Raw genomic sequence first — 24,475 nt, 5'->3', positions numbered from 1 at the left:
AAATTTGTTTCTTCAATATATTTAGGAGCTTACTCAAAATGACACCGACAATAACGAACTAGAAATCAAGGTAAAATGCTTCTGATTCTGAAAGTGAAACTGAAAGGGATTAAAACTGAAGAATGAAAATGGTAAAAAAATTGTTTGCTGTAATTCAATTTTCATAAATTAATGTATTTGAATGCCTTTGAAATCATTGTATCTTACCAGAGATAAAAATTCTTCTGTTTCTTTCTTTTATACTCCCTTTTTTTTCTGGAGGTATTCCTTCTTTTCAACTGCTCCTGATACTGATAGTGATACTTTGGTATGAAAAGTTGGACAAGCTTGATTCGTTCACATAATTGTGAAACAGTAAGCAGCACCAGGTTAACGTGTGAAAGATTAACTTTCTTCTCTTTGTTCAAAAATAGTCAAATCCATGCAAATCTAGGTTTTTTCTGATTTTGAAATTTGTTGACAATAACAATTTGTCCTCGTTTTTCATTTTTTGCTGTTCTCACCTTTGAACTGTTGACAGATGATGAAGAAATGAAAGGGTTCATCATCAACAACGATGAAGAGGAGGAAGAGGAAGAAGGAGAAGAAAGTGGTGAGGAGGAGGGAGAAGGGAAGCGCAAGCGAGATGATGACGACGAAGAATTGGATGACAGGCTTGAGGACGAAGACTTCGACCTGATTGAGGAAAACTTGGGCATCAAAGTCAACAGGAAGGTAAAGTGATTTGGGGTGTGGGGTGGGGTGTCCACAGCTGCTTTGACAGCATGTGTTTAGATATTAATGAATGTAATTGTAAATATCTGTATTTGAATGAGACTGGATTAGAGAGTGTGCACATGTATGTGAAAATGAGTACGCATGATTGTGTGGTTATTTAAAAAAATAAATGTATGTGGGTGTTGTTTTTTTCAAAATAGAAAAGAGTATAGATACATCTAGTGTTATACATATCAAGAGTCACTCTTCTTTTGTTGTTTCAACTTGTGATTACTTCAGAAATCAAAATGTTATTGTTTAATGTTACTGTTGATGGCATATTTTTCATCATGCTTAAGATAAACTCAGTTCAGTTGTGAGGCATTATAACTTGCCCTTAACATTCTTGACCATGTCAACATTCTTCACCGCAAAATTCACTTTTTCAGCAAAAGCACAAGCGCATTCGGGTGATGTCAGACGAGGGTAGCGACAATGAAGAATCACAAACTGGGATCGACGGAAAAGAGAGGATAAAAGAAACGCTGTTTGACGACGACGATGAAGAAGGGGAGGATATTTCAGCCACTCCAGCTCGTGAGCGAGAAGAAGATCGTAATGAATTTGGCGATCTTGACGAGGAGGAAGAGTCAGGTGTGTATGTATACAAGTGTGGAGTTTGTGGACTGTATAGCTCTCTCTTTTTCTGTCTGCATTCGTACATGTTCAATTGGTTTTCAGTAGTTTCAGAAAAATCATAGCCACTAAGGGTGGCGGGGGGTCCAATCATTGTGGTCCTGTCCTGATAATAAAGTGATGTATCCAAATTTGCAATGGAGTGGAACACAATATAGTGGAAGTATAAGTATAGTTGCTTGTAAAAAAAAAGTGTACTTTCAAAATGTGCATGTTTTTTTGACTACATACACACATTTGTTCACTCATAGTACTAGGAAGGGGAGTTCTAACATAGAACACATGGCAAAGAATATTGTTTGCTTTTTGATACTATGTTAGGTGTGCATATTCCTTATTAATGTTGAATATTTGTGTCTTTGATCTCTCTTTTTCACACACATGTGGAATATTGCAGATATTGACGACTTCATTGTTGATGATGAGGGAAGACCTATCAGCAAAGGGAAGAAGAAGAAGCATATCATTCATAGTGACAGGTAAGCTCAATTATTGCCTTGCCAAGAGAATATTGGTGTTGAAGTGGACCATACAATGATACATACTCATTTTAATTTATTACACTTACAGCATACATTTTAATTAATCATTGGTGTACCAGGTGGGACAGGATTATCTTCTTCTTCTTGTCGATCACTCAGATGGAGGACAGGATTATGAAAATAAAGTTTCCAGAAGAATTTCACAGAGGAAGTGAAGCGTCTCTTTTAATTAGTTTTCATTCGCCAGTGTTGTACCTTAAAGGCGGTTGTTAATTGAGCCCCGAAGTCGACTTCGTGAAGTCTTTTTATCGAAAACTCAGTGTTTAAAGCTTTGTGCGGCCAGCTTCACGGAGTAAACTTTGCATGGTGGCTTTGCCCAGTTAAGGATCTGATCTTGTTTCATGTTTCAAGAGTACTTTCCAACTTACCCCCCGCGGATTAGGGGGAGTCCCATATTGGTTGGGACGAGAAAGAATTTACCCGATGCTCCCCAGCATGTCGTAAGAGGCGACTAACGGATTCTGTTTCTCCTTTTACCCTTGTTAAGTGTTTATTGTATAGAATATAGTCAATGTTTGTAAAGATTTTAGTCAAGCAGTATGTAAGAAATGTTAAGTCCTTTGTACTGGAAACTTGCATTCTCCCAGTAAGGTAATATATTGTACTACGTTGCAAGCCCCTGGAGCAAATTTTTTATTAGTGCTTTTGTGAACAAGAATTGACAAGTGGCTCTATCCCACCTCCCCCCTTCCCCCGTCGCGATATAACCTTCATGGTTGAAAACGACGTTAAACACCAAATAAAGAAAGAACTTTCCAACTTTCAAATATTGAATGACCTAGTACAGTACAAATTATTTATAATGTTGATTTGATTGTAAAGTCGTTTTCTGCACAAGTTTTGAACGGTAATGATTGATGTAACTTTGGGGTGACTCTTGATCAAATAGAAAAACATGTTGGTTTCAGAGCTCATCAAGAGGCCCAAGACATCTTTGGTGTCGACTTCAACTTTGAAGAGTTTGAGCAGTATGATGGCGAGGAGATGGATGAAGAGGTGAAGTGATCTTATGCATTGGTTGGGAAAGTTATTATTGAATTTACTCTGAGAAAAGATGAGCAAATCCAAAAACAAAGAGACTGCCAACGTTCCAAAATTCAGAATAAAAAAAACAAGAAAGGTAGGTTGTTGGAACGTTTGTTATTGACAAAACAATACATTCACAAAATTTATTGTATTATTTTTTAATTTATTAATTTAATTTATTGTGAATGTATTGTTTTGTTAATAACAAACGTTCCAACAACCTACCTTTCTTGTTTTTACATTTAGTCAAGTTTTGACTAAATGTTTTAACGTAGAGGGGGGAATCGAGAGGAGGGTGTGGTGTGTGTGTGTGTGTGTGTGTGTGTGTGTGTGTGTGTGTGTGTAGAGCGATTTAGAGAAAACTACTACACCAATCTTCATGAAATTTTACATGGGAGTTCCTGGGTATGATATCCCCAGGCGCTTTTTTCATATCCGGCTTTTCGTGAAAGTTGAGGCGGTACTGTCACGCTCTCATTTTTAAACCAAATTGGTTGAAATTTTGGTCAAGTAGTCTTCGACGACGCCCGGACTTTGGTATTGCATTTCAGCTTGGAGGCTTACAAATTAATTAATGAGTTTGCTCATTAATGTTGTCATTAAAATCGATTTTTTGCAAACAGATTTAAAATTGATTGCATCGTATTCTTCATGACATTCTGAATCTAAAAATATATACATATGTCATGTTTACTCTTAAAATGTGATCACAATTAACGAAAATAGATTAATTAGTCTTACGATTAAAATTTAAGAAATTGATCCAAAAATGATTTCATCTTATTCTTTATCGTTTCCTGATTCCAAAAACATATAGATATGATAGGTTGTATTCAAAACAAGCTCAGAAAGTTAACAAGAATACAGAAAAGCGCGCTTTCCTGCTTAGCACAATACGCTACCGCGCTATTCTGGCGTGTGCATATCACTGCATTTTGCACGTGGGAGGTGAGCGATTTCCTTCTCGCGGGGATTGACGAAGCTGTACTGTCTTGGTGAAAAAAATACAGTGCGTTCAGTTTCATCCCGTGAGTTCGACAGCTTGACTAAATGGAGTAATTTCGCCTTACGCGACTTGTTTGATTCTGAGAAAAGATGATGGTTTTTGTCTACTGCTTTATTCCTGTTTTGGATTCAAGGGTTTGGGAGTGTGAAGTGATCTCATTGATTGTTTGGAAAAGTTACTATTGAATTTACTCTGAGAAAAGATGTTGCTTTTTGACTCACATGCGAAGCAAAAGTGAGTCTATGTACTCACCCGAGTCGTCCGTCCGGACGTCCGGACGTCCGTCCGGACGTCCGTCCGTCCGTCCGGAAAACTTTAACGTTGGATATTTCTTGGACACTATTCAGTCTATCAGTACCAAATTTGGCAAGATGGTGTATGATGACAAGGCCCCAAAAAACATACATAGCATCTTGACCTTGCTTCAAGGTCAAGGTCGCAGGGGCCATAAATGTTGCCTAAAAAACAGCTATTTTTCACATTTTCTCTGAAGTTTTTGAGATTCAATACCTCACCTATATATGATATATAGGGCAAAGTAAGCCCCATCTTTTGATACCAGTTTGGTTTACCTTGCTTCAAGGTCAAGGTCACAGGAGCTCTTCAAAGTTGGATTGTATACATATTTTGAAGTGACCTTGACCCTGAACTATGGAAGATAACTGTTTCAAACTTAAAAATTATGTGGGGCACATGTTATGCTTTCATCATGAGACACATTTGGTCAAATATGATCAAGGTCAAGGTCACTTTGACCCTTATGAAATGTGACCAAAATAAGGTAGTGAACCACTAAAAGTGACCATATCTCATGGTAGAAAGAGCCAATAAGCACCATTGTACTTCCTATGTCTTGAATTAACAGCTTTGTGTTGCATGACCTTGGATGACCTTGACCTTGGGTCAAGGTCACATGTATTTTGGTAGGAAAAATGTGTAAAGCATGTGAGTCGTATGGGCTTTGCCCTTCTTGTCTCTGAAGTTTTTGAGATTCAATACCTCACCTATATATGATATATAGGGCAAATGAAGCCCCATCTTTTGATACCAGTTTGGTTTACCTTGCTTCAAGGTCAAGGTCACAGGAGCTCTTCAAAGTTGGATTGTATACATATTTTGAAGTGACCTTGACCCTGAACTATGGAAGATAACTGTTTCAAACTTAAAAATTATGTGAGGCACATGTTATGCTTTCATCATGAGACACATTTGGTCACATATGATCAAGGTCAAGGTCACTTTGACCCTTATGAAATGTGACCAAAATAAGGTAGTGAACCACTAAAAGTGACCATATCTCATGGTAGAAAGAGCCAATAAGCACCATTGTACTTCCTATGTCTTGAATTAACAGCTTTGTGTTGCATGACCTTGACCTTGGGTCAAGGTCACATGTATTTTGGTAGGAAAAATGTGTAAAGCATGTGAGTCGTATGGGCTTTGCCCTTCTTGTTTTCTTCTTCTTGATTCCGGTTTTGGATCCAAGGGTTTAGAAGCCTTCAGTTAAGAAAAGCAAAAAACAGAGAAAGTTGTTGTGTTGATCATATTTATAAGATGTGCACATTTTGGAGTACAGTAGATCTAGGAGTGTGTTGTTACACATGTCAATACCTGATATAATTGAAATCGGAAAGGGTAAAATATGTTTCCCACACGGCGTAGCATGTGAGAATTTTGTGACAGAACGTTTTACCGAGGATTTACTTTCGCAAAGTGAGTAGCTGCAGCTAGGTTACGGCCAACAGGGCTTCTTTGTGCCAATCAGTCCTGCGATGCAGTCCATGTTGTAGTCAAATTTCCACCTGTTTTCTCCACGTGATTTTAACTGGAAGTTGTTGTCCCCCAACAAACCTTCACCTTGGGTCTGTTAATTATGCTGGATCACGGGGTCCTGCAAGTCGTGAATATGTTCTCTTTTTGATTGGCAACGATGAATGAAAGGAGGAGATGAGAGGTGAGCAAAATGCTGTCAGCAGAGATGCTAAGGAGTTTTTAAGTGACAAATGTTTTCTTTTGCAGTATGAGGAAGACGATGAGGAAATTGGAGATGATGGAGAACCAAGAGCGCGCGCTAAGAAGCAGAAGAAAAGAGTGACAAAGAAGAGCATCTTTGATGTGAGCACCCTTAATGTTTTTGTCTTGTGGACCAGCGGGGTTAAGGAATGTTTCGTCTATGTTGTTTTTATTTTGGTTGGGTGTACCTTTGTGTTTGTGTGCGTGTGTGTGTGTGCTTGCGCGCATGTGCCTCTGTGTGTGTGTGTGTGTATATGATTGTGCTTCTGTATGTGTGTACCTGTGTGTTAGAGTGCTTGTGCCTCTGTGTGTGTGTGTGTGTGTGTGCTTGCGCGCATGTGCCTCAGTGTGTATGTGCCTCTGTATGTGTGTGTACCTGTGGGTTGGTTTAAACAAGGTTTTATTCAACTGAAACATGGATACAATAATAAAACGAGAAACAATAGGGACACGAACTCAAGCGAACTCTGTTCCTGTGTGTTAGAGTGCTTGTGCCTCTGTGTGTGTGGGTTGTTCTTTGCCTTGTTCATGTTTTTAGTTTGTCTTTGTGTGCTCCTAAACACCTGCGTGCAGTATATTAAAATTAGATAGTAAAGAAAATAGCAAGAAATAAGTTGTATGTTATATTATGTTTACTTTAGTGTGGGTCTATTTAGTGAGCATGTTTGTATCCCCCCGCGGGTTAGGGGGAAGAATTTACCCGATGCTCCCCAGCATGTCGTAAGAGGCGACTAACGGATTCTGTTTCTCCTTTTACCCTTGTTAAGTGTTTCTTGTATAGAATACAGTAAAACCTGTCTCTAACGGACACCCTTGGGGAATGGTAATAGTGTCCCTATTAGACAGGTGTCCCTTCTTCACAGGTGGAGGGGCCGGGGCAATATTTTACAAAGAGCACGTAAAATGAACAAGACACTTTTTGTCAGTCCTGTAGTATGTATTTATTGGATTGAACATGAGACTCACTGAAAATGTGAGTAAACAAATGATACATGTAGCAAACAACAACAACAACAACAACAACCCCCCCACCCCCCCCCCCCCCCCCCCCCCCCACCTAACCCGTTCCCTACACACACTGTGCATCAAACTTACGCAAGTCGGACGTCACAAAGCTAAAAATAGCTGACTCTTCATCAGTCATTCAACGGGAAATTCCGCAGTGTGTCTCGACCAAATTGGGTCAGCTCTTGTTTCATTCAGTTTTTCTAGTCTCAGCATAAATGCATGGAACAAAAATTTAGCTGTGTTAACTATTGTTTCCTTCGAACGATTGCTTACAAAGAGAGAGAGATCATCACGTCTTCTTTTTCCGATTTGATCCTCGCGATCTGTGTTTTACCACATCCCATCTCCTTCGCCACATCTTGGCATGATTGGCCGCTATCTAGTTTTTTCAAGGCAGCGACACGCTGCTCTAAAGTCAACGCTTTTCTTTTTCCTGCTGGAGATTCCATTTTCAAACACAGTAGTCTACTGTTGCTTTTGATTGTGACTGTATCCACAATGCGGAAAAGCGAAAGTGAGTGAGCGAAAGTGGGTCTCCATCTAAACAAGCCACTGATTGGTCAGAAAAGGGACAGGACAACCAATCAACAACCATTTGTGCTACGGCTACGGCTGCCGAGCACTGTCTGCATAACAGTCGAGTTTTCGAAGTTGCGTTTTTATGTACGTTGTGTCCGTTTGTGACAGTGTTTACACTTCCTACGGTCCGAAAAATCGTGTCCGCGTCCGTAAGTGGCAGGTGTCCGCCCGTTAAAGGTTAGTTATTGTTGAAATCGTGTTCGTGCCATGATAAACTGTCCGTATGTAGCAGGTGGCCGTTACAACAAGGGTCCGCTAGACTCAGGTTTTACTGTATAGTCAATGTTTGTAAAGATTTTAGTCAAGCAGTATGTAAGAAATGTTAAGTCCTTTGTACTGGAAACTTGCATTCTCCCAGTAAGGTAATATATTGTACTACGTTGCAAGCCCCTGGAGCAAATTTTTGATTAGTGCTTTTGTGAACAAGAAACAATTGACAAGTGGCTCTATCCCATCTTCCCCCTTCCCCCGTCGCGATATAACCTTCGTGGTTGAAAACGACGTTAAACACCAAATAAAGAAAGAAAGAAAGTCTATTTAGTGAGCATGTTTGTATGTCTCTGTGTGTGTTTTCAAATCAAATTTGTGTTCATTCTCTGTGCAGGTGTTTGAGCCAAGTGAACTGGAGAGAGGTCACTTCACGGAGCTGGACAATGAAATCAGAACAACAGACATGCCTGAGAGATTTCAGGTAAATTTGCATCATTGTCAATCATTCTTCTTCTCGTTTGTCATCTTGACTCATTCTACAGCAGTGTGCTTTCAAAAGTCGACATTTGGGATGAAACAGAAAGTCTTATTTCATTTTTTTTTTTTTTTTTTTTTCCTTGCACCTGTTCCTTGTCCCGGTGTGCTCTCACGCCGCCCCGTCCCTGTACTCACTGCTCCATCCACATCTGAATTTCGTTCCGCTGCCAGACTTGCCGATTTTACAGACGCTCCAGGGAGGGATGTCGGGTCGCTGCGGTAGGCTACCCTCGGAAGATGACACTGCACTTCTGCTGAGTCACTTCGACGGTGTTCAGTAGTGGGTCTGTCCCGAGCTAACGGACGCAGCCCACTACCTACTATGCCCCCTACTAACGACATTGACTGCTAAGTCGCGGAGCCAGACTGAGTGAGGGTCCCCTCCAGAGAGCAGACAGCCACCCCGTCCCTCCGTCGACCCCCCAGAACGTCACACGTTGAAGACTGACAGCAGAAGTACTTTTCAGGGAAGGATGGAACAGGAACACTGAGACCAAGGTCACCATGAGAGCTCCGGGCATGAAGGGCCACAAGAGCAAGGACAATTTATAATTTTTGGATGATTAATGAGATGAGGATGATTATAATGATGATGCTATGGATTTCCAATTTTGGTTTGAGACTACGTGACAGGGCAGCACTCTACGCTTACTGTCATAATATATCCTGGTGTCAACCAGGCCCGAGAACTGCAGCACCTGCAGACAGAAAGTCTTATTTCATTTTTGAGTCACTTGAGAAAAAGTGACTCTATGTAATCGGTCAGTGTTAGTCTGTCCGGCCGGCCGGCCGTCCGTAGACACCACCTTAACGTTGGACTTTTCTCGGAAACTATCAAAGCGATCCGGCTCATATTTTGTTTAGTCGTGACCTCCAATGACCTCTACACTTTAACGATGGTTTCGTTGACCTTTGACCTTTTTCAAGGTCACAGGTCAGCGTCAAAGGAAAAATTAGACATTTTATATCTTTGACAAAGTTCATCGGATGTGATTGAAACTTTGTAGGATTATTCTTTACATCAAAGTATTTACATCTGTAGCCTTTTACGAACGTTATCAGAAAAACAAGGGAGATAACTATCCTTTTCTGTTCGGCAACACACAACTTAACGTTGGGCTTTTCTCGGAAACTATAAAAGTGACCGGGCTCAAATTTTATGTGAACGTGACTCCCAGTGACCTCTACACTTTGACGTCTGCTTTGGTGACCTTTGACCTTTTTCAAGGTCACAGGTATGTCTTGAAGGAAAAAAATTGAAATATCATATCTCTGAAACTATTCATCGGATTTGATTCAAACTTTATAGGATTATTCTTTACATCAAATTATTTACATCTGTATTGTGTTGTGAATAGCAATTTCTTCCTGTCCATCTGATGCCTCATATAATATTCAGAACTGCGAAAGTGACTCGAGCGAGCGTTTGCCCTTCTTGTTTATTCTTGCACGTACCAAGAGACTGTTTCTGCATATATCTTATTTACCATTGTCTATGTAGAGCTTTTCCCTTTGTTTGTTTTCTTTTTTTTTAATTCATTCAAGACCAGAGTTTTTAGGCTGTTAACTTTTGGTATGTGTCCAAGAAGAATAATGATGTTACAGTGGTACTCCCGACGAACGACCCCCCCATCAGAGACCCTCTCCCTTCTCAGACCTCATTCTTGCTGACGGATTAGTTTTGCTATATAAATCACCCCCCATGGCCGACTCCCCCCAGAACCCGATTTGCGACCGACTAGTTGTTACAATTTGCGACCTTGTAACGACATTTTCAAATCAAAACCTAACAAAAAATCGTAACGTTTTGCTTGAATCTCTGAAAAAAGATCGCAAAAATCACTCGGCCGGAAATATAACAGACGACGCGTTTAGGTCTCGATTGCGCATGTCCGACGTTCACAATTTTACGATCCCAACATGCCCTTTTCTTTGTCCACTTCCTTTCGAAAAATCAACAAACACACGCGCGAGCATCAACGATCTTCTTCTTCGACCATGGCTTCGAACTCTCCTTCAACTTCAAACGCTCAATCGCGCGGAAAGAAGAGGAAAATTTGACTCTGGAACAGAGGATGGAAGTGGTGAAACGGAGCCGTAAGGGCGAAACGGCAATTTCGATCGCGCGGTCGTTTGAGGTAGGAAAAACTCAGATTCAATCGATCGTCAGCGACCAAGAAAACGTGGTCAATCGATGGGAGACCGGCGAAAATTGTTATGAACTTTGCTAGTGCAGCCTCATGCACTCAGGACCTTATGCGGTTTGCTTTGGCCAATAACTTTCCCGACATGGCTGATGTCTTGCTCAATTTTGACAGTCAAATTAAGAAAGAACACTTGAAGAGAAAGTCTCAAGCTTCTCAGACGTCCATGAAATCTTTCTTCAAACCAGTGTAAAATGTGACAGGTGTATAGTCCTCTTCCAAATACTGACACCCATATGAACATAAACTCTTTTGACTCCCAAATATTTTTTTAAATACATGTAGAGGATACAATTAAAGTAAAAACATATAGAAAAAATACATACGGTCATACCTCTTGCTTTTTATTGAATTAGGTTATCAAATTAATTCACCAAACCACAACTGTAATTAAATTACATATCTTACCCAACTCACATATAGCAATTAACTCTAGTTCAGTGCTGGTAACGCTGTACGCATCCCCTTGGTAACAAGGGAAGCCCCTCTAAAAAAAGAGTGACCAATACCCATAAGGCCATATTAATACATACTTCCGACTTCCGTATGCGCGCGCATACGCCGCCATATGCATCATTCCATACTCAGCGAGCAGTGGGACTGGTCGTGTTTTTGTACGCTCTGGCTGTTGTTCAGCCATCTGTCACTTCGTCTACGGACTTGGTCACTTACCTCTTGGTATCTTCTTGCTTGTCTTATCGTCTCTTCATGTTGAGGTGAGATCTTTCTGTTTTTTGCTTGTGTTTGTGGGCGTTTTGACCTTAAATTGAACTTGTGAAAATTTCTTGTTTACAAAATTTTTCGTGAGTTGTTTTTGGTCATGGCGGTTAACGCCAAGAAGCGGCAGTTGTCTAAACGAGTAACTGCTGGTTCTCCGCCGATAAAGTAAACACCTGGGAAAGCAAAGGCTTCCGGACAGGCTTGTGTTTCGGTTCATGTACTGTCTTTGCAAAATTATCGATGTTTTGGTCGTCATGCCTCCTTCTCCGTTTTTGACGGCTAAACCTTTAGACAAGGTTTCTCCTGTGGATAAGCCCGCTTAGGCTTCCTTAGTTTATGTGTTTCCCGGTCGTGCGTCTGCGGACGTGGCGACATTGTTGCTCTCTTTAAGTTCACAGATTTCTTCCTTGGCGGGGGAGATCGCTTCCACGCGGGCGGAGATGCGTTCGCTTCCGGTGTGACGGGGGTTTCGTCTCTTGCCAACGTTCGCCTGCGCCGTTTGCTACTGTGTCTCAGGCTGATGTTCATGCGGAATGGGATGATGGGACCACGCCTTCGCTTGTGGCCTGTGTTCCGGTTCCCGGTGGTTCACACCAGTTTAAAGGTATGTTTTCTACCCAAGTACCCGGGTTCTCCGGGGAAAGGGTAGAGCGTCTCCAAGAGAAAGTAACTCCGGGCTCTGGCTTTGTGGGTGAAAGTTCCGAAGCTGAGGCTGGCTCTGACTGCATTGGCAGCAGGTCGGTGGCGGTTAGGAACCTTGGAGAGCGAACGGAAGATTTGCGCAACCAACCGCTTCTTTAGATTGTGGTACGGGTGTGCGTCTTTCGCTTCCGCCCGGGGGGCAGGAAGAGAACAGTATAGCTGGCTCTTTGTTTGACTATGGGAGTCAAGCAGGGGGTCAGCTTCCGGATGGCACGGGAGTGCCTGACGGCTGTTCAGAAGACGGTGCTTCCGCGGAGGTGGTTGCACTGAATTCAAATTGCCGTTTAGGCTGTCAAGTGCAGTGGCACTGGTGGCTTAAGCGGCTTCAAGGTACAATAGGATCTTCTGGTGCATGTTTAGGCATCCGGTTGGTTCTGATTTTTGCCAATCCATGGCCGATTTTGCTAACGCTTTTTCGGCTGTGGCTTCCGGTTACAGGATGGCATAGCCTTCTGCCGTTAACACTGTGGTGTTGGTAGTTGGCGCTCATCAGTCTTCGGCTTTCGGTTCCGTTGTTGCGGTTCCTCTGCTGTTACTCAGGCTGAATCCACTTCCTTTTCCAGGCTTTCAGCTGGTATGAGGCAGGTGGATGGAATATCCTTTCGGAGTTCCGGCTTTTGGGAAATTTGTTCCGAACCTTTCCCTTTTGGCAAGTGTTGCTTTTTCGGGATTGGTTCCGGTTCTCATCCTTTTGTAGATGGTTGGAATACCACTGTACAGGTTGATGAGGATTTGGAAGACTAAGCTTCTGGGGCAGATGGAGACGCCTCTTCGTTGACTTTCAGCGAAGCTGCCATCTTTGTTTACATGGATGGCAGAGGTTACTACGCGCTTTTTCCCTGTAGGGTTAGCGGTAGCATTGTCATCTGCCTTTTCTCCTCCATCTTTTTTGGCGTGTCTTGCTCCTTCTTAGGATCAATTTGCGAACTCAATCGATGCTTTTCCCCCATCTCTGCCTTTGTTGGCATCTCAGGGGGAAGCTCATACTTCAGCTTTGCCGCGTTTTGCGCATTTTCAGCTGACCTGAGCCTTTTTTAGGGAATCTTAGAACGTTATGTTCTTGGATTCTCTGTTGGGGTCGTTTGGGCTTGTGAAATTTGTTTTTTCACAATTGAGGCTCCTTTGTTACCACTTTCTTTGTGGGCAACGCTCGGCTTAGCTCCTGCGGTGGCGGGGCTTTAGCTTGCGTCATCTGCTCAAGCAGCGCGTCACGCGCTGATCGCTTTCCGTAGGCTTCGGTTTACTCCAAGCTTAAGAACGTAGTTTATTCGTTTGCTTTTTCTACGGAACCGCCACCGGGTTCCCCGGAATTGGCGAACATCCGTCTGGATGTTAATAGCAAGGAGTGACTGTCTCTCTGTCAGAACAAGGATCTCCTGGCTATGTTTCATTATGGCCGCACTCCTTTACATTTACCGCTTTTTAACAAATCTTGTTTCTGCGCTCTCTCGTGCGCGGTTACGTCCTATCTGGATATTTTTGTGTTCCGTCAGGACGCGGATATGAAGGATGTAGCTTTGCTTTTAGCCTGGGTGTAGGTCTCTTTCAAAAAGGTTTGTTCTTTTGGCGAGACTTTAATCTCTTCTTTTCTTGAAGGTTCCTCTTTGTGGGTTCGCTTCTATGCACAGGGATTCTTCTCTATCTTAAAAGCTCACTGCAGAAGGAAAGCGCACGGCAGGCCTTGGCTTTTTATTGTTTTCAAATAAAGGCTTCAGGCTCGCCGTTCTCGACTTTATCTTTTGTCTCCTTACCCTCGCGTTCGTGGCAGGGTTCTGTGTCTAATAGCCACCTTTCTTCCCCCTGAGGCAAGTTAGCGGTGGGTGTTGGTATAGGCACACAAAAGCACGCTTTCTTTCACACTTGTGGCAGTTATGTCAACTGGAAGTTAGTTCTCGGCATCACTCTTCTTTCGCCTTTGTGTTTAACACAGCGGCTGGGGGGGATTAGGTTTCCCTCTTTGTGGGGGGAGACACGGGTGCCTCCCTTTTGGTTCTCTTTCATGGTTCGTTTGGTATTTCAGAGCTTCAGGGTTCTGATCTTTTTTCTAAGTCATACGTTTGTTGTGCCGTGTTTGGATCTCTTGGAGATTGTGCAAGCGGCCCTTGATAGAAGTTCTTTACTCCAGGTGTAACTGGGAGTGCAGGGCTGGAGCACGTTAGATGTCTAAGGCTTCTCAGCTTTTATAGGACCCTTTGTGGTCTGTTGGGTGTTAAGCAATAGAACAAAGGGTTGGAACATGTGTTGTTTCAAGCAGACAACTCCACAGGGGGCTTTTCTCATCAAGAAAAGGGGGTCTCTCACTCCCTATCGCTTCCTCACGGAACATGAGAGGGTTTGGTGGTTTTACCATCACGAGATCTTTTTAGCAGCGAAGTACCTTCATGAGAGTCTCTATGACTGGGCGGACTCTCTAAGTCTGTCGGCCAAATGGCCACTTGGAGCAGACTCTCTTTGACCACGTGTTTTTGTTCCTTAGGGGGAATGGGAGAAATTTCTAATAATGAGTTTTTGCCTTTTGGTACTATCGCCTTTTGCTTATCTTCGTCGCCCGACTGCCGGGCATGGGAATTTTTACTCTTGTTTTACTTTGAGCGGCCTGCCGGTCGCACAATTTGGGCCCGTTCTTTTTGGGTTGCCAGACCTCGTTAGGCTGGCAAGAGGGCTCCGGTTTTGCTCACACTCGTTTCTCACGGGTGTCTACTGTAGGATACTTTTTTGAGTTGCTCGGGCTCTTCTGCCCGTCAACTCTGGAATGGTACTTGTCTTGTTGTCTGGCTTGGAACAGATGGCTTATGTTTTAACGGATAGAACTCCTCTTCTCTCGGTACAATGAAGGTGGCGAGCCACCTATTTTGGTTTTCCGTTCTTTTTCTCCCACGTCTTTGTTTAAGACTTTATGTGATATCAGTTTCACTGAGACAGCTCGGTGCTAATTTTTCTCTTGGTGGCTTTATAACCAGCAAGTTTAAGAGGGCCTACTTTAGGCTTGCTGAAAGCTGATCTTCAGTCCTTTCTTGGACTTTGCTCCTAGTTTTAGGGTTTTTGTGATTGGATTCTTTGACTCTTTTACTTAACTAGCCTTGCTGATCAACACGGAAATCGGGCATGCTTACTCGGGTAGCTTCTGTGAGAAGTGGGAGTAAGTGTTTTTTCTGCTAATTTTGCTATAGACAGATTTTCGGAGAAAGACTGATCTATGGCACTTTGGTTTCTTTTGGGTTTTCTGGCATATAAGCGGAATCTGGAGTTACCAACTTTGATTCACCGTTCAAATCTTAATCACTATTTTGGCTCCCCTAGAGCCATATTTAGCCTTTTGGTCTGTTCGAGTTTTGAAGATTTTTTCTGACTTGCACGGATTGCTTGAGATCATTAAATCTAAGGGCTCTTGTTCTTATCTTTCTGCTTCGTCGCCCTTTAACCTTGAACGGTTATATACGACGTTAAACACTGATTAATTTATATAAAGGAAGAAAGAATGTCTTTCAACTTTGGTAGGGGTAATGACTTGTTGAGGTCAACCTTGCCTATATGGACTGCCACAGTGTTCAGGTATGCCTTCAAGTGGTGGCAGTAGACAGGGGGGGGGGGGGGGGCAGTCAGTCAGTCCTCCCCCTTCGAACAGCACGGACTCTATATTCCTTTCTTGAGCATTTTTATGGCTCTTGGAGATTCTGATGTACATTTTTGTACGGTTATAGCCCTCCACAGTTTTCCGTTAAGGAATCTGCACACTAGATTGGAATCTCAGGAACTTCTTTTTATCTCACTCGTTATGGTGCGCTCTAAAGACATCTCGAGAGTAGTGTTAGCCAATTGGGTCTCCACCATAGTTAGACAGGTTTATGTATGGTGGCAGAGTCAGGCAGGGGATGTCAGGGCAGTTTTGCCCTTTACTACAGCTAGGCCTCACGGGGCAAGAGATTGGGCTTCCACTCTAGCTGTTCTTCGATTTGGTCTCCTGGCAGAACTGTGTTCTTGAGTCGGCTTGCTGGCTTTATTGAAAGATTTTTCATTGGTGTTTATCTCAGAGATGCCTATGCATTGAGATAGGATGTGTTTCTGGGTTACCTGCTCTGTTAGCGGCAGGACAGATTCTCAATTCCTGATTGGGTTAAGTGCCCTCCACCTATAGTAGCAATCTGCTATATGTGAGTTGGGTAAGATATGTAATTTAATTAAAAATTTTAGTAATAAATTTTCATTTGATTAATATACTTACCCAACTCACATCGTTTATTCCCTCCCGCCTCCCCGCTGTGGGGGGTGGATTTCTAAAAAAGGGGAGTGAGTTGGGCTTCGTTTGGAATGATGCATATGGCGGCGTATGCGCGCGCATACGGAAGTCGGAAGTATGTATTAATATGGCCTTATGGGTATTGGTCACTCTTTTTTTAGAGGGGCTTCCCTTGTTACCAAGGGGATGCGTACAGCGTTACCAGCACTGAACTAGAGTTAATTGCTATATGTGAGTTGGGTAAGTATATTAATCAAATGAAAATTTATTACTAAAATTTTTAATTATGCCACAACTTCGACGGACCCTGAAGGTATTTCTCTCTTTCTCTCTGTCACTGACTTTTTCTCTCTCACTGTCTTTTTCTGACCTGACCTCACCCCCCATGTAAGACCCCCCCCTTTTAAGACCTAAATTTGTCAGATTTTGGGAGGTCTTACATGGGGAGTACCACTGTATGACATGTACTAAACGCCTGGATAGATCTGTGGTGAAGCACATGGTTGTTACACCAGAATGACTACGTTCAATGACAATGCGAGTGTTACCCTTTCTAGCTGCGGCAAATCCCAGTGGAACCAGCAGAGGAGCAGGAACTGGAGGAAGAGGCAGAGTGGATCTACAAGCAGGCCTTTTCCACACCCACAGTCACCAGTCAGGTATGTTTGGAGAACCATGGGATACATCTGCCTGCATGGCAATGTGCAAGATAGGGCCTTCTGCTGAAAGATATATTTGAGAAAGGGTGACAGCGACCGTTTAGCCTTGCTAGAGCGGTTTGAAAATCTGCTGCAGCAAAAGCACAAACGCCATGTATACTTAAGCTCAGTCGTATTCCATAATTTGTACGTTGGTTCTGTTGATATGTAGAGTTTCTTATTTTGTGATGTTTTTTCCCCCACAGTCTTACAACGAGCAGGACCAGTCGTCTCAGTACAGCTACAGCTCCAGTCGTCGTGGCCCCAGCATGGTCAGCAAGATTAAAGAGGCCGTCAACTTTATGCGCAATCAGCGTCTGGAGGTATGTTCACTGGTTTAACACTTTCGTGACGGGATGCGACTATATTAGTAATAGCGCTGCAACGCCCACGGACGGGAAGCGACTATTTTAGTATTAGACATACAAGGTACACGACTCGTGATTGCTTCCCGGTTTTTGAAGCTTGCAAATAAATTGAGTTGTTTCCCTTGATACACTTGGCGTCCCCTTCTGCCATTTGCAAATCCGCCTGATTTGTGTGCGTTTTTGAGGAAAAAAAATGAATCAAAGGCGAGCCTTGTCTCGGGAGGAGATTCTTCGGATGTTGGACCTAGAGGATCCCGTAGAGCATGATTCGGACGTATCGTTTTCGCCTCACGAAAGCGATACAAGCAGTGAAAGTGAGGAAGAAACAGTCCCGTTGTTGCTAGTACGAGTCGGCAAACTACACGTGGTTGGCGGTGATACTGCTAGACGAACATGTATCTCGGAATCGTGCAGGAGCTATGGGGGCGTGGCAGCACTGATAACAATGGATGGCTGGAGCCTTCAAATCCTTTTGGAATTGTTCATAGGTGTACAGTTGGTACTTTGTTGTGAAAATGTGACTTATATTCAATATGGATTACCTAGACATCATTTGGTGAGTGTTAGATCTACAGTTTTGTTTCATTTGAGTCAGGATGCTGTGAGTGAATGCGTGATTTGCTTGTTTTTTTCTTTGTACTGTCTCCTTATTTCTGTGTACAATGTTAACAATATTTCAGCTAATTCATAGGTTTTACACCTTGTTTGGTTATAACATTATTTATAATACTTTCTGTTAAAAAATAACTTTTAAAAAAAGCAGTAGAAAATAAAACACACACAAAAAAACGTTAAAAAACACAAATTATCCCCCTTTCACCCCCCTTTCACCCCCCTTTGCTAAAACAAATCGCGTGACAAACTTATAAATAGCACGACTGAACTGGGCATCCATTTTTGAATTAGTACACACAATTTGGTGGTGATTGGACTTAATTCAAGCTTGCTAGACAGATTTCTTTACAGTTACTGATTTTTGGGAAGTTTCTTGGTGGCAAGCTTGGGCAGGCAGGACGTAAACGCCGTGGCAGTGCTAGTCACAATAGTGTTAAGACCTCCAGAAGTTTGAACAAAAAGTGTAGGTCTTAAAAGAGAGTGGTCTTACAATGGAAATACATTGACTGAAATTGTGAAGACAAAGTCTGAACAAATGAGGTCTTACTTCTTCTTCTGCGTTCGTGGGCTGAAACTCCCACGTACACTCGTGTTTTTTGCACGAGTGGAATTTTACGTGTATGACCGTTTTTTACCCCGCCATTTAGGCAGCCATACGCCGTTTTCGGAGGAAGCATGCTGGGTATTTTTGTGTTTCTATAACCCACCGAACTCTGACATGGATTACAGGATCTTTTTCGTGCGCACTTGGTCTTGTGCTTGCGTGTACGCACGGGGGTGTTCGGACACCGAGGAGAGTCTGCACACAAAGTTGACTCTGAGAAATAAATCTCTCGCCGAACGTGGGGACGAACTCACGCTGACAGCGGCCAACTGGATACAAATCCAGCGCGCTACCGACTGAGCTACATCCCCGCCACATGAGGTCTTACAGTTCAGGGAGTCTCAGAGTAAAGGAGCTTTCGACAGTTGTTTCACTGTACTGCAGTCAAACCTGTGCTTAAGAACCATCCCAAGGACCAACCAAAAGTGGTCGTTATAAACAGGTGGTCGCTGTGGAAAGGTGAATTGTATAGAATAAGAAAAACACGTTTGGGATCATTTGGGGTGGCCTGGGCGAGTGGTTGTTGCCAGGGTAGATTTGACAGTACTACAGTGACATAATCTGCACATTTTTGTTCTTAAAAGAAAAAGTGTGGTAACAAAATAAGTGAACCAATCACACTATTCCATTCCATGCACGCTCAGCTGGAGTTAAAAATAGCTGGCCAAAGCAACCTCCATCCCGCCTATTACTCTCTCCCTTTCCCCTTCCCCGTCTTTCCCACACACTGCCACTGGCGCTTGAACTGAGAAATGCTGAATACTTGCTGCGGGCAGCTAGCAAACACAGCGATAAGCTGATGCCGAAGGCTGGCTCGCTCGCTGTAGTCTGTGAGCTGCTGATAATAAACACCTGCTTGCGCTTAACATCCGGAACTCCCGCGAAGCGCCATAATATTTAGCAAAAGACAACACAGAGGATACTAATTGTCAGTTATATGAAATAAAACATGCCACAATTTACAAGACAGAAAAAAGGATATATGAGAGAATTAAAAAAAGGTGTTTGCTCTTCAAGTGAATAATTATACAGTAAAACCTGTCAAATAAGGACACCCTTGGGACCAGACAAAAGTGTCCTTATTCTGCAGGTGTCCTTATTAGACAGGTGCAAGTAAACGCGACAAAGTCAAGTTGAGAGAGAGAGAGAGAGAGAGAGTACTGTACATGTACATTTATAAGAAAAACAGAAGCTGTTTAGATTAAATAGAGAAACATTTAATATTGACTGTTGTAAAACAAGTTTAAAAACTTGTGATAATGCATGTTTCAGCTACTAGGTACTGCCCTGCCTTTGATCTGGCCGCACACACAGATTTCCACTCTGTTAAACTCGGTCACTGACCGGTCACTGACCGGTCACTGACCCCGATGCAGGAAGTGTTTCCTCTCTCAGATATGACAGGGGAACCACCTCTCATGGCAAAAACTGGGTCATTGACCCCTGGGAAGAAGGTCGTGTCTTTTAACAAGGCCACCCAGCTATCACAATGCCTTTGATCTGGCCGCACACACTTATTATGGACCCAAAATACGTGTCCGCGTCCGTAATGCCGAGGTGGCCGTAACGTACAGGTGTTTTACAGTGTAAAGCAGTCCGTGCCGAGACTGACTGTCCGTATTCTGCGAGTGTCCGCTAAGTCCAGTGACCGTATTTGACAGTTTTCACTGTACCACACCTTACAGATCTGAAAAACACATGCATGCTACAGTTAAATCAACAGGAAACCCAACATCTCAAAGCACAGCACAATCTATAAGAGGATAGAAGATAACACAGTAAACAAAATATCATAATCAATGTGCCACAATAAAAGAACACAAAATATTGGGGAAAAAAAGACAAAGGTAATCCCGAAGTACACTAATATATGTACAACACTTTACAAAATATATACAAACAACAGAGTATATGCAGTCGTATTTACAAACATATTATAGACATGTGTATGGTGCGCATGTGAAATTTGTTTTGCGTTTATATAATTCAAAATAGTGCAATTAATGCCTGTAATGTAAAAGAAAGAAAAAACGGTCTTTCAATACATGTTCATGCAAATTGTTAGCTGCATGTGAAGAAAACAAAAAGCCTACCTGACGGCCACGACTTTTGACTGGTATCATTGCAGCGCCATACATCAGTAATCCAATAGCAGCACACAAGTCGATTTGAAAGTTTTTCAACACAGACTCTGTTTTCACTATTGTTCTCACAAACTTGTATGATACCACAGGAAACAAAACTCGTCGATCCGACGACAATTTAACGTTTGTTTCATTATCGCAAACAAAACAGAACAGACAAAACGAAACAAAACAACACAGCACAACAGTTGGGGTTGTTATTTTTCTGAGATGCTTCAGAAAAAAGAAGATGACTTGCACTCTAATGGAATAGAGTGAGCGTAATTTCAAACAAAACGGTTCAATTGTGAGCTCGAACACACTCTTTCCGGCGGGATCACATTCACTCATGAAAACACACACTTGGCTGAGACGAGAAGCGCATGTTACACATAATGTACTTGAGAAAGTGGTGCCATTAGCTTCTTCAGAAACTTGAATACCGTAAAACTGAAACAACACTGATGCGTAGTTTTTGCAATGCCTAATGATACGTTGTTTGTCCTTCGCTGCCTTTGATCTTCTGCCACAAGTTCTGCACATAGCATTTAGCCTAAATATGTGGAGATCTTCCGTATGTTGCACTGCCGCTATTCTTAACTGAGACACCTTAAATCAATAAATAGAGTGACTACAAATTGAAAGAAAATGACACAAATAAACTAGCAAAACCATGTACACACATACAGACAAGCGAGAACATAAGGCCAAAAAAAAAAAATTGTCTGTTTAGGGTAACATGACCAAAAAAAGTAGGGTCGGTAGGTAGGTAAAGTGTTTTTTTTGTTTTTTTTGTTTTTTTTGTGTGTAAATGCTATGTTGGCTGAACATTCACTTCTTATATTTGATGAATACATGTTTCAAAACTAACGTATAAATAAAACAGAGAGAAAGGGAGAGAAAGAAACGCCAAATGTCTCTTTTTAGCATTTTTACCTCTTTTTTTTTCTTTTTTTTTTTTGAAATCAAAAAAAAGTTTTTGGGTCGGTGCCAAATCGATAGGGTCGGTCGGGTTACCCTAAACAGACAATTTTTTGTTGTTGGCCTAAGCACAATTACAGTCACAACATTAAGTTAAACACATCATATGCTTAAGAACAGAAACGAAGGGGGAACATGCAAAACAAAACAAGCAATAACACAACAGAAAAGATGAAATGCACTAGCTAGAGTCAACAGCCACAGTGACTTTCATACTGTATATAAAAGTGTCTTGTATCGAGTGCCTGTTCCGAGAACCATGGCACGGCTTAACAAAAAGTACAGCACAAAACTGCTCCAGAAATCAAATACAAACACCACAAACGCAACTTTTTCTCACTCTATCACTCAGTTTAGACTAAGTACTTACTGGCAGCAAAATAAAAACACAGTTGGGGGGGCTGCTATCAACATTGAGCGTGATTATAAAAGGATACACAACGCGCACATTCTCGGTTTTTTAACAGTAGCGAAGAAGCACGTTGTCACTGTGAGTGATATCAGTATTACCACAAAATCAAACAAAACGAGTCAACAACGCAACTCTAGTTTGCACTAACACAAAGCCTGTATATTAGAGTAAGCCAAATACACAAGATGAACATAATCCGAGGGCCATGTCACGGAAACCATCCCTTTTTCACACCAAGAAACACGTATTTTTCACAGACCGGCATTTTTACTGGCACTCCAAGACTGACCTCCATCCAGCGCGTCCTTCCGCTTGATACGAAAGAGGCCAGGTCAACTATAATTAGCCGGCGCCAGCAAACCGGCCAGCGCAGGCAGACTCACTGAACTGACAAAAATCCCAGTACGATAGAATACAGTGCAATGACACAGTAAAGAGAAAGTCTGATAAAATCTGGTTTTGATGTGGAGGGAGTCTTTAAATCAAGCGTTTATGAAAGGGTGTACACATTTTCATGGTGTAATTTTTGATTTTCAGGTGCCGTTCATTGCCTTTTACCGCAAGGAGTACGTGGAACCAGAGTTGAACATCAAGGACCTGTGGAAAGTCTGGCACTACGATGAAAGGGTAAAGTATTTCTTTGGTCTATACAGACTCTGTTTCATTTATTTGAGGGTTCATAAGGTTATGCATTTGTCGAGAAGTTATAATAAGATCATGAAACTGCTTTTTTTTTCCCCCTGTTCTTTCTGTTTGTTTGATTAGACCTGGCTCTGTTCAGGCTGTTCTTTTATCTTATTTATTCATGTGTGTGTGTGAAGCCTCCATAGGTGAAAATTGGACTTTGTCTGTGCTGTATTTGTGTTTGTGAGTACCGATTTCTTTTGTTTTTCAGTTTTATTTATCCATATTCCTGTTAGTGTTCTGATGTAAGTCCAGCAGTAGATAGGTTAAGCCTATTTTAACATACTGGAAACTGGTAACCTTCCAGTAGGTATTAATTTAGTTTTACTAAAGCCTGCTGGGACACAAGTAATGGGTTAGTGCATTTGTAAACAGGAATCGCTTGACAAGTGGCCCCCTTCATCCCCCCTTCCTCGTCCTGATATGGCTCTGCGTAGTCGGCTGGACGTTAAGCAACAAATAAACTAAACTAAACTAAAATTTGAATATTTCTATCTAATTTTGCTTGGCCATATCTGAGATGATGAGCCAAATTGTTTTCACAGGAAGCACTTTGCCTACCCTGAGGAATCATTACCAATGTTTATTTTTCTTTGAATCCAACGGTTTATTGATCTTCCGTTTCAGTGGACCCAACTGATGACTCGCAGGAAAAACTTGGTGCGCTTGTTTGAGAAGATGAAGAGTTATCTGAGTGACCTTTACCTGGAAAGCGAAACAGCTGCGACAGAGAGAAACATCAGACCACTCACGGAACAAGACATGGACAGGTTAGCTCCCATGTTGTCATGCGCCTTACATGTAAACTTTCGTGGCGGTAAGATCTCTTGTGAGGTTCATGTTTTGGTATTTGTGTGTGTGACTGTGACTGTGTGTGTGTGTGTGTGTGTGTGTGTGTGTGTGTGTGTGTGTGTGTGTGTGTGTGTGTGTGTGTGTGAGAGAGAGGGATAGAGATAGAGAGAAAGTGTGGGTATGTGTGTGTCTGTGAATGCACTCACAGATACCACAGAGCTATATACATTGGTAAACATTACTCCTGATTCATCTTGCTTAATCTTTCCTTTTGGGTCAACTTCTACATTTAAATATTTACAGTGTTATCCGTTGAAAAGAGAGTCTTATATAAAGTCTTTGTACTCAGTTACGAACAGTTAACTGTTGATTTCACAATGTACACACAACACTTTTCTCACAAAGCAATGATTTCTGTAAGGGAAAACATTTAGACAATCGGTTACAGAATGTACACACGGCACTTTAATTCCTCACCAAACAATACTTTCTGTTGCTTTGCAGAGTGAAGACCGTTCAGACGATTGAGGAACTTCGCGACGTCTATCAGCACTTCTTGCTGTACTACGGCCACGAAATCCCAGCCATGCGCAACGCGGAGAAGAAACGCAAAGCTCAGGACCGCGCGGAGCGTGACCCAGATGAGGAGCAGCCCCCGGAGGAGGAAGAACCCCAGGAGACCCACATGAAGGTGGCTACACGACGAAGCGGGTACTCCATCTGCCTCAACGCCAAGCTGGGTTGGTATTCTTTCTCTAGAACTTCTTCTTCTTCTTCTTCTGCGTTCGTGGGCTGAAACTCCCACGTACACTCGTGTTTTTTGCACGAGTGGAATTGTACGTGTATGACCGTTTTTTACCCCGCCATTTAGGCAGCCATACACCGTTTTCGGAGGAAGCATGCTGGGTATTTTCGTGTTTCTATAATCCACCGATTTCTGACATGGATTACAGGATCTTTTTCGTGCGCACTTGGTCTTGTGCTTGCGTGTACACACGGGGGTGTTCGGACACCAAGGAGAG

At 42.3% G+C, this 24,475-nt stretch overlaps 1 protein-coding gene across 1 annotated transcript in view; it reads left to right on the top strand.

Moving 5' to 3' along the window:
- LOC138975314 (transcription elongation factor SPT6-like) overlaps nt 1–24,475 on the top strand; it is a 77,411-nt gene that overhangs the window by 2,964 nt on the left and 49,972 nt on the right. Inside the window, exons 3-13 of the mRNA XM_070347969.1 lie at nt 521–714; nt 1,146–1,350; nt 1,790–1,871; nt 2,843–2,930; nt 5,986–6,081; nt 8,171–8,257; nt 16,734–16,835; nt 17,081–17,197; nt 22,515–22,604; nt 23,289–23,431; nt 23,958–24,193. Coding sequence (XP_070204070.1) covers nt 521–714; nt 1,146–1,350; nt 1,790–1,871; nt 2,843–2,930; nt 5,986–6,081; nt 8,171–8,257; nt 16,734–16,835; nt 17,081–17,197; nt 22,515–22,604; nt 23,289–23,431; nt 23,958–24,193 — 1,440 coding nt within the window. The remainder of the gene's footprint in view (nt 1–520; nt 715–1,145; nt 1,351–1,789; nt 1,872–2,842; nt 2,931–5,985; nt 6,082–8,170; nt 8,258–16,733; nt 16,836–17,080; nt 17,198–22,514; nt 22,605–23,288; nt 23,432–23,957; nt 24,194–24,475) is intronic.

Source organism: Littorina saxatilis, linkage group LG9, assembly GCF_037325665.1.
Source record: "Littorina saxatilis isolate snail1 linkage group LG9, US_GU_Lsax_2.0, whole genome shotgun sequence".
Classification (NCBI taxonomy): Eukaryota; Metazoa; Mollusca; class Gastropoda; order Littorinimorpha; family Littorinidae; genus Littorina; species Littorina saxatilis.
Note: the sequence above shows the minus strand (reverse complement) of the source record. Positions and strands in the feature narration are given on the sequence as shown.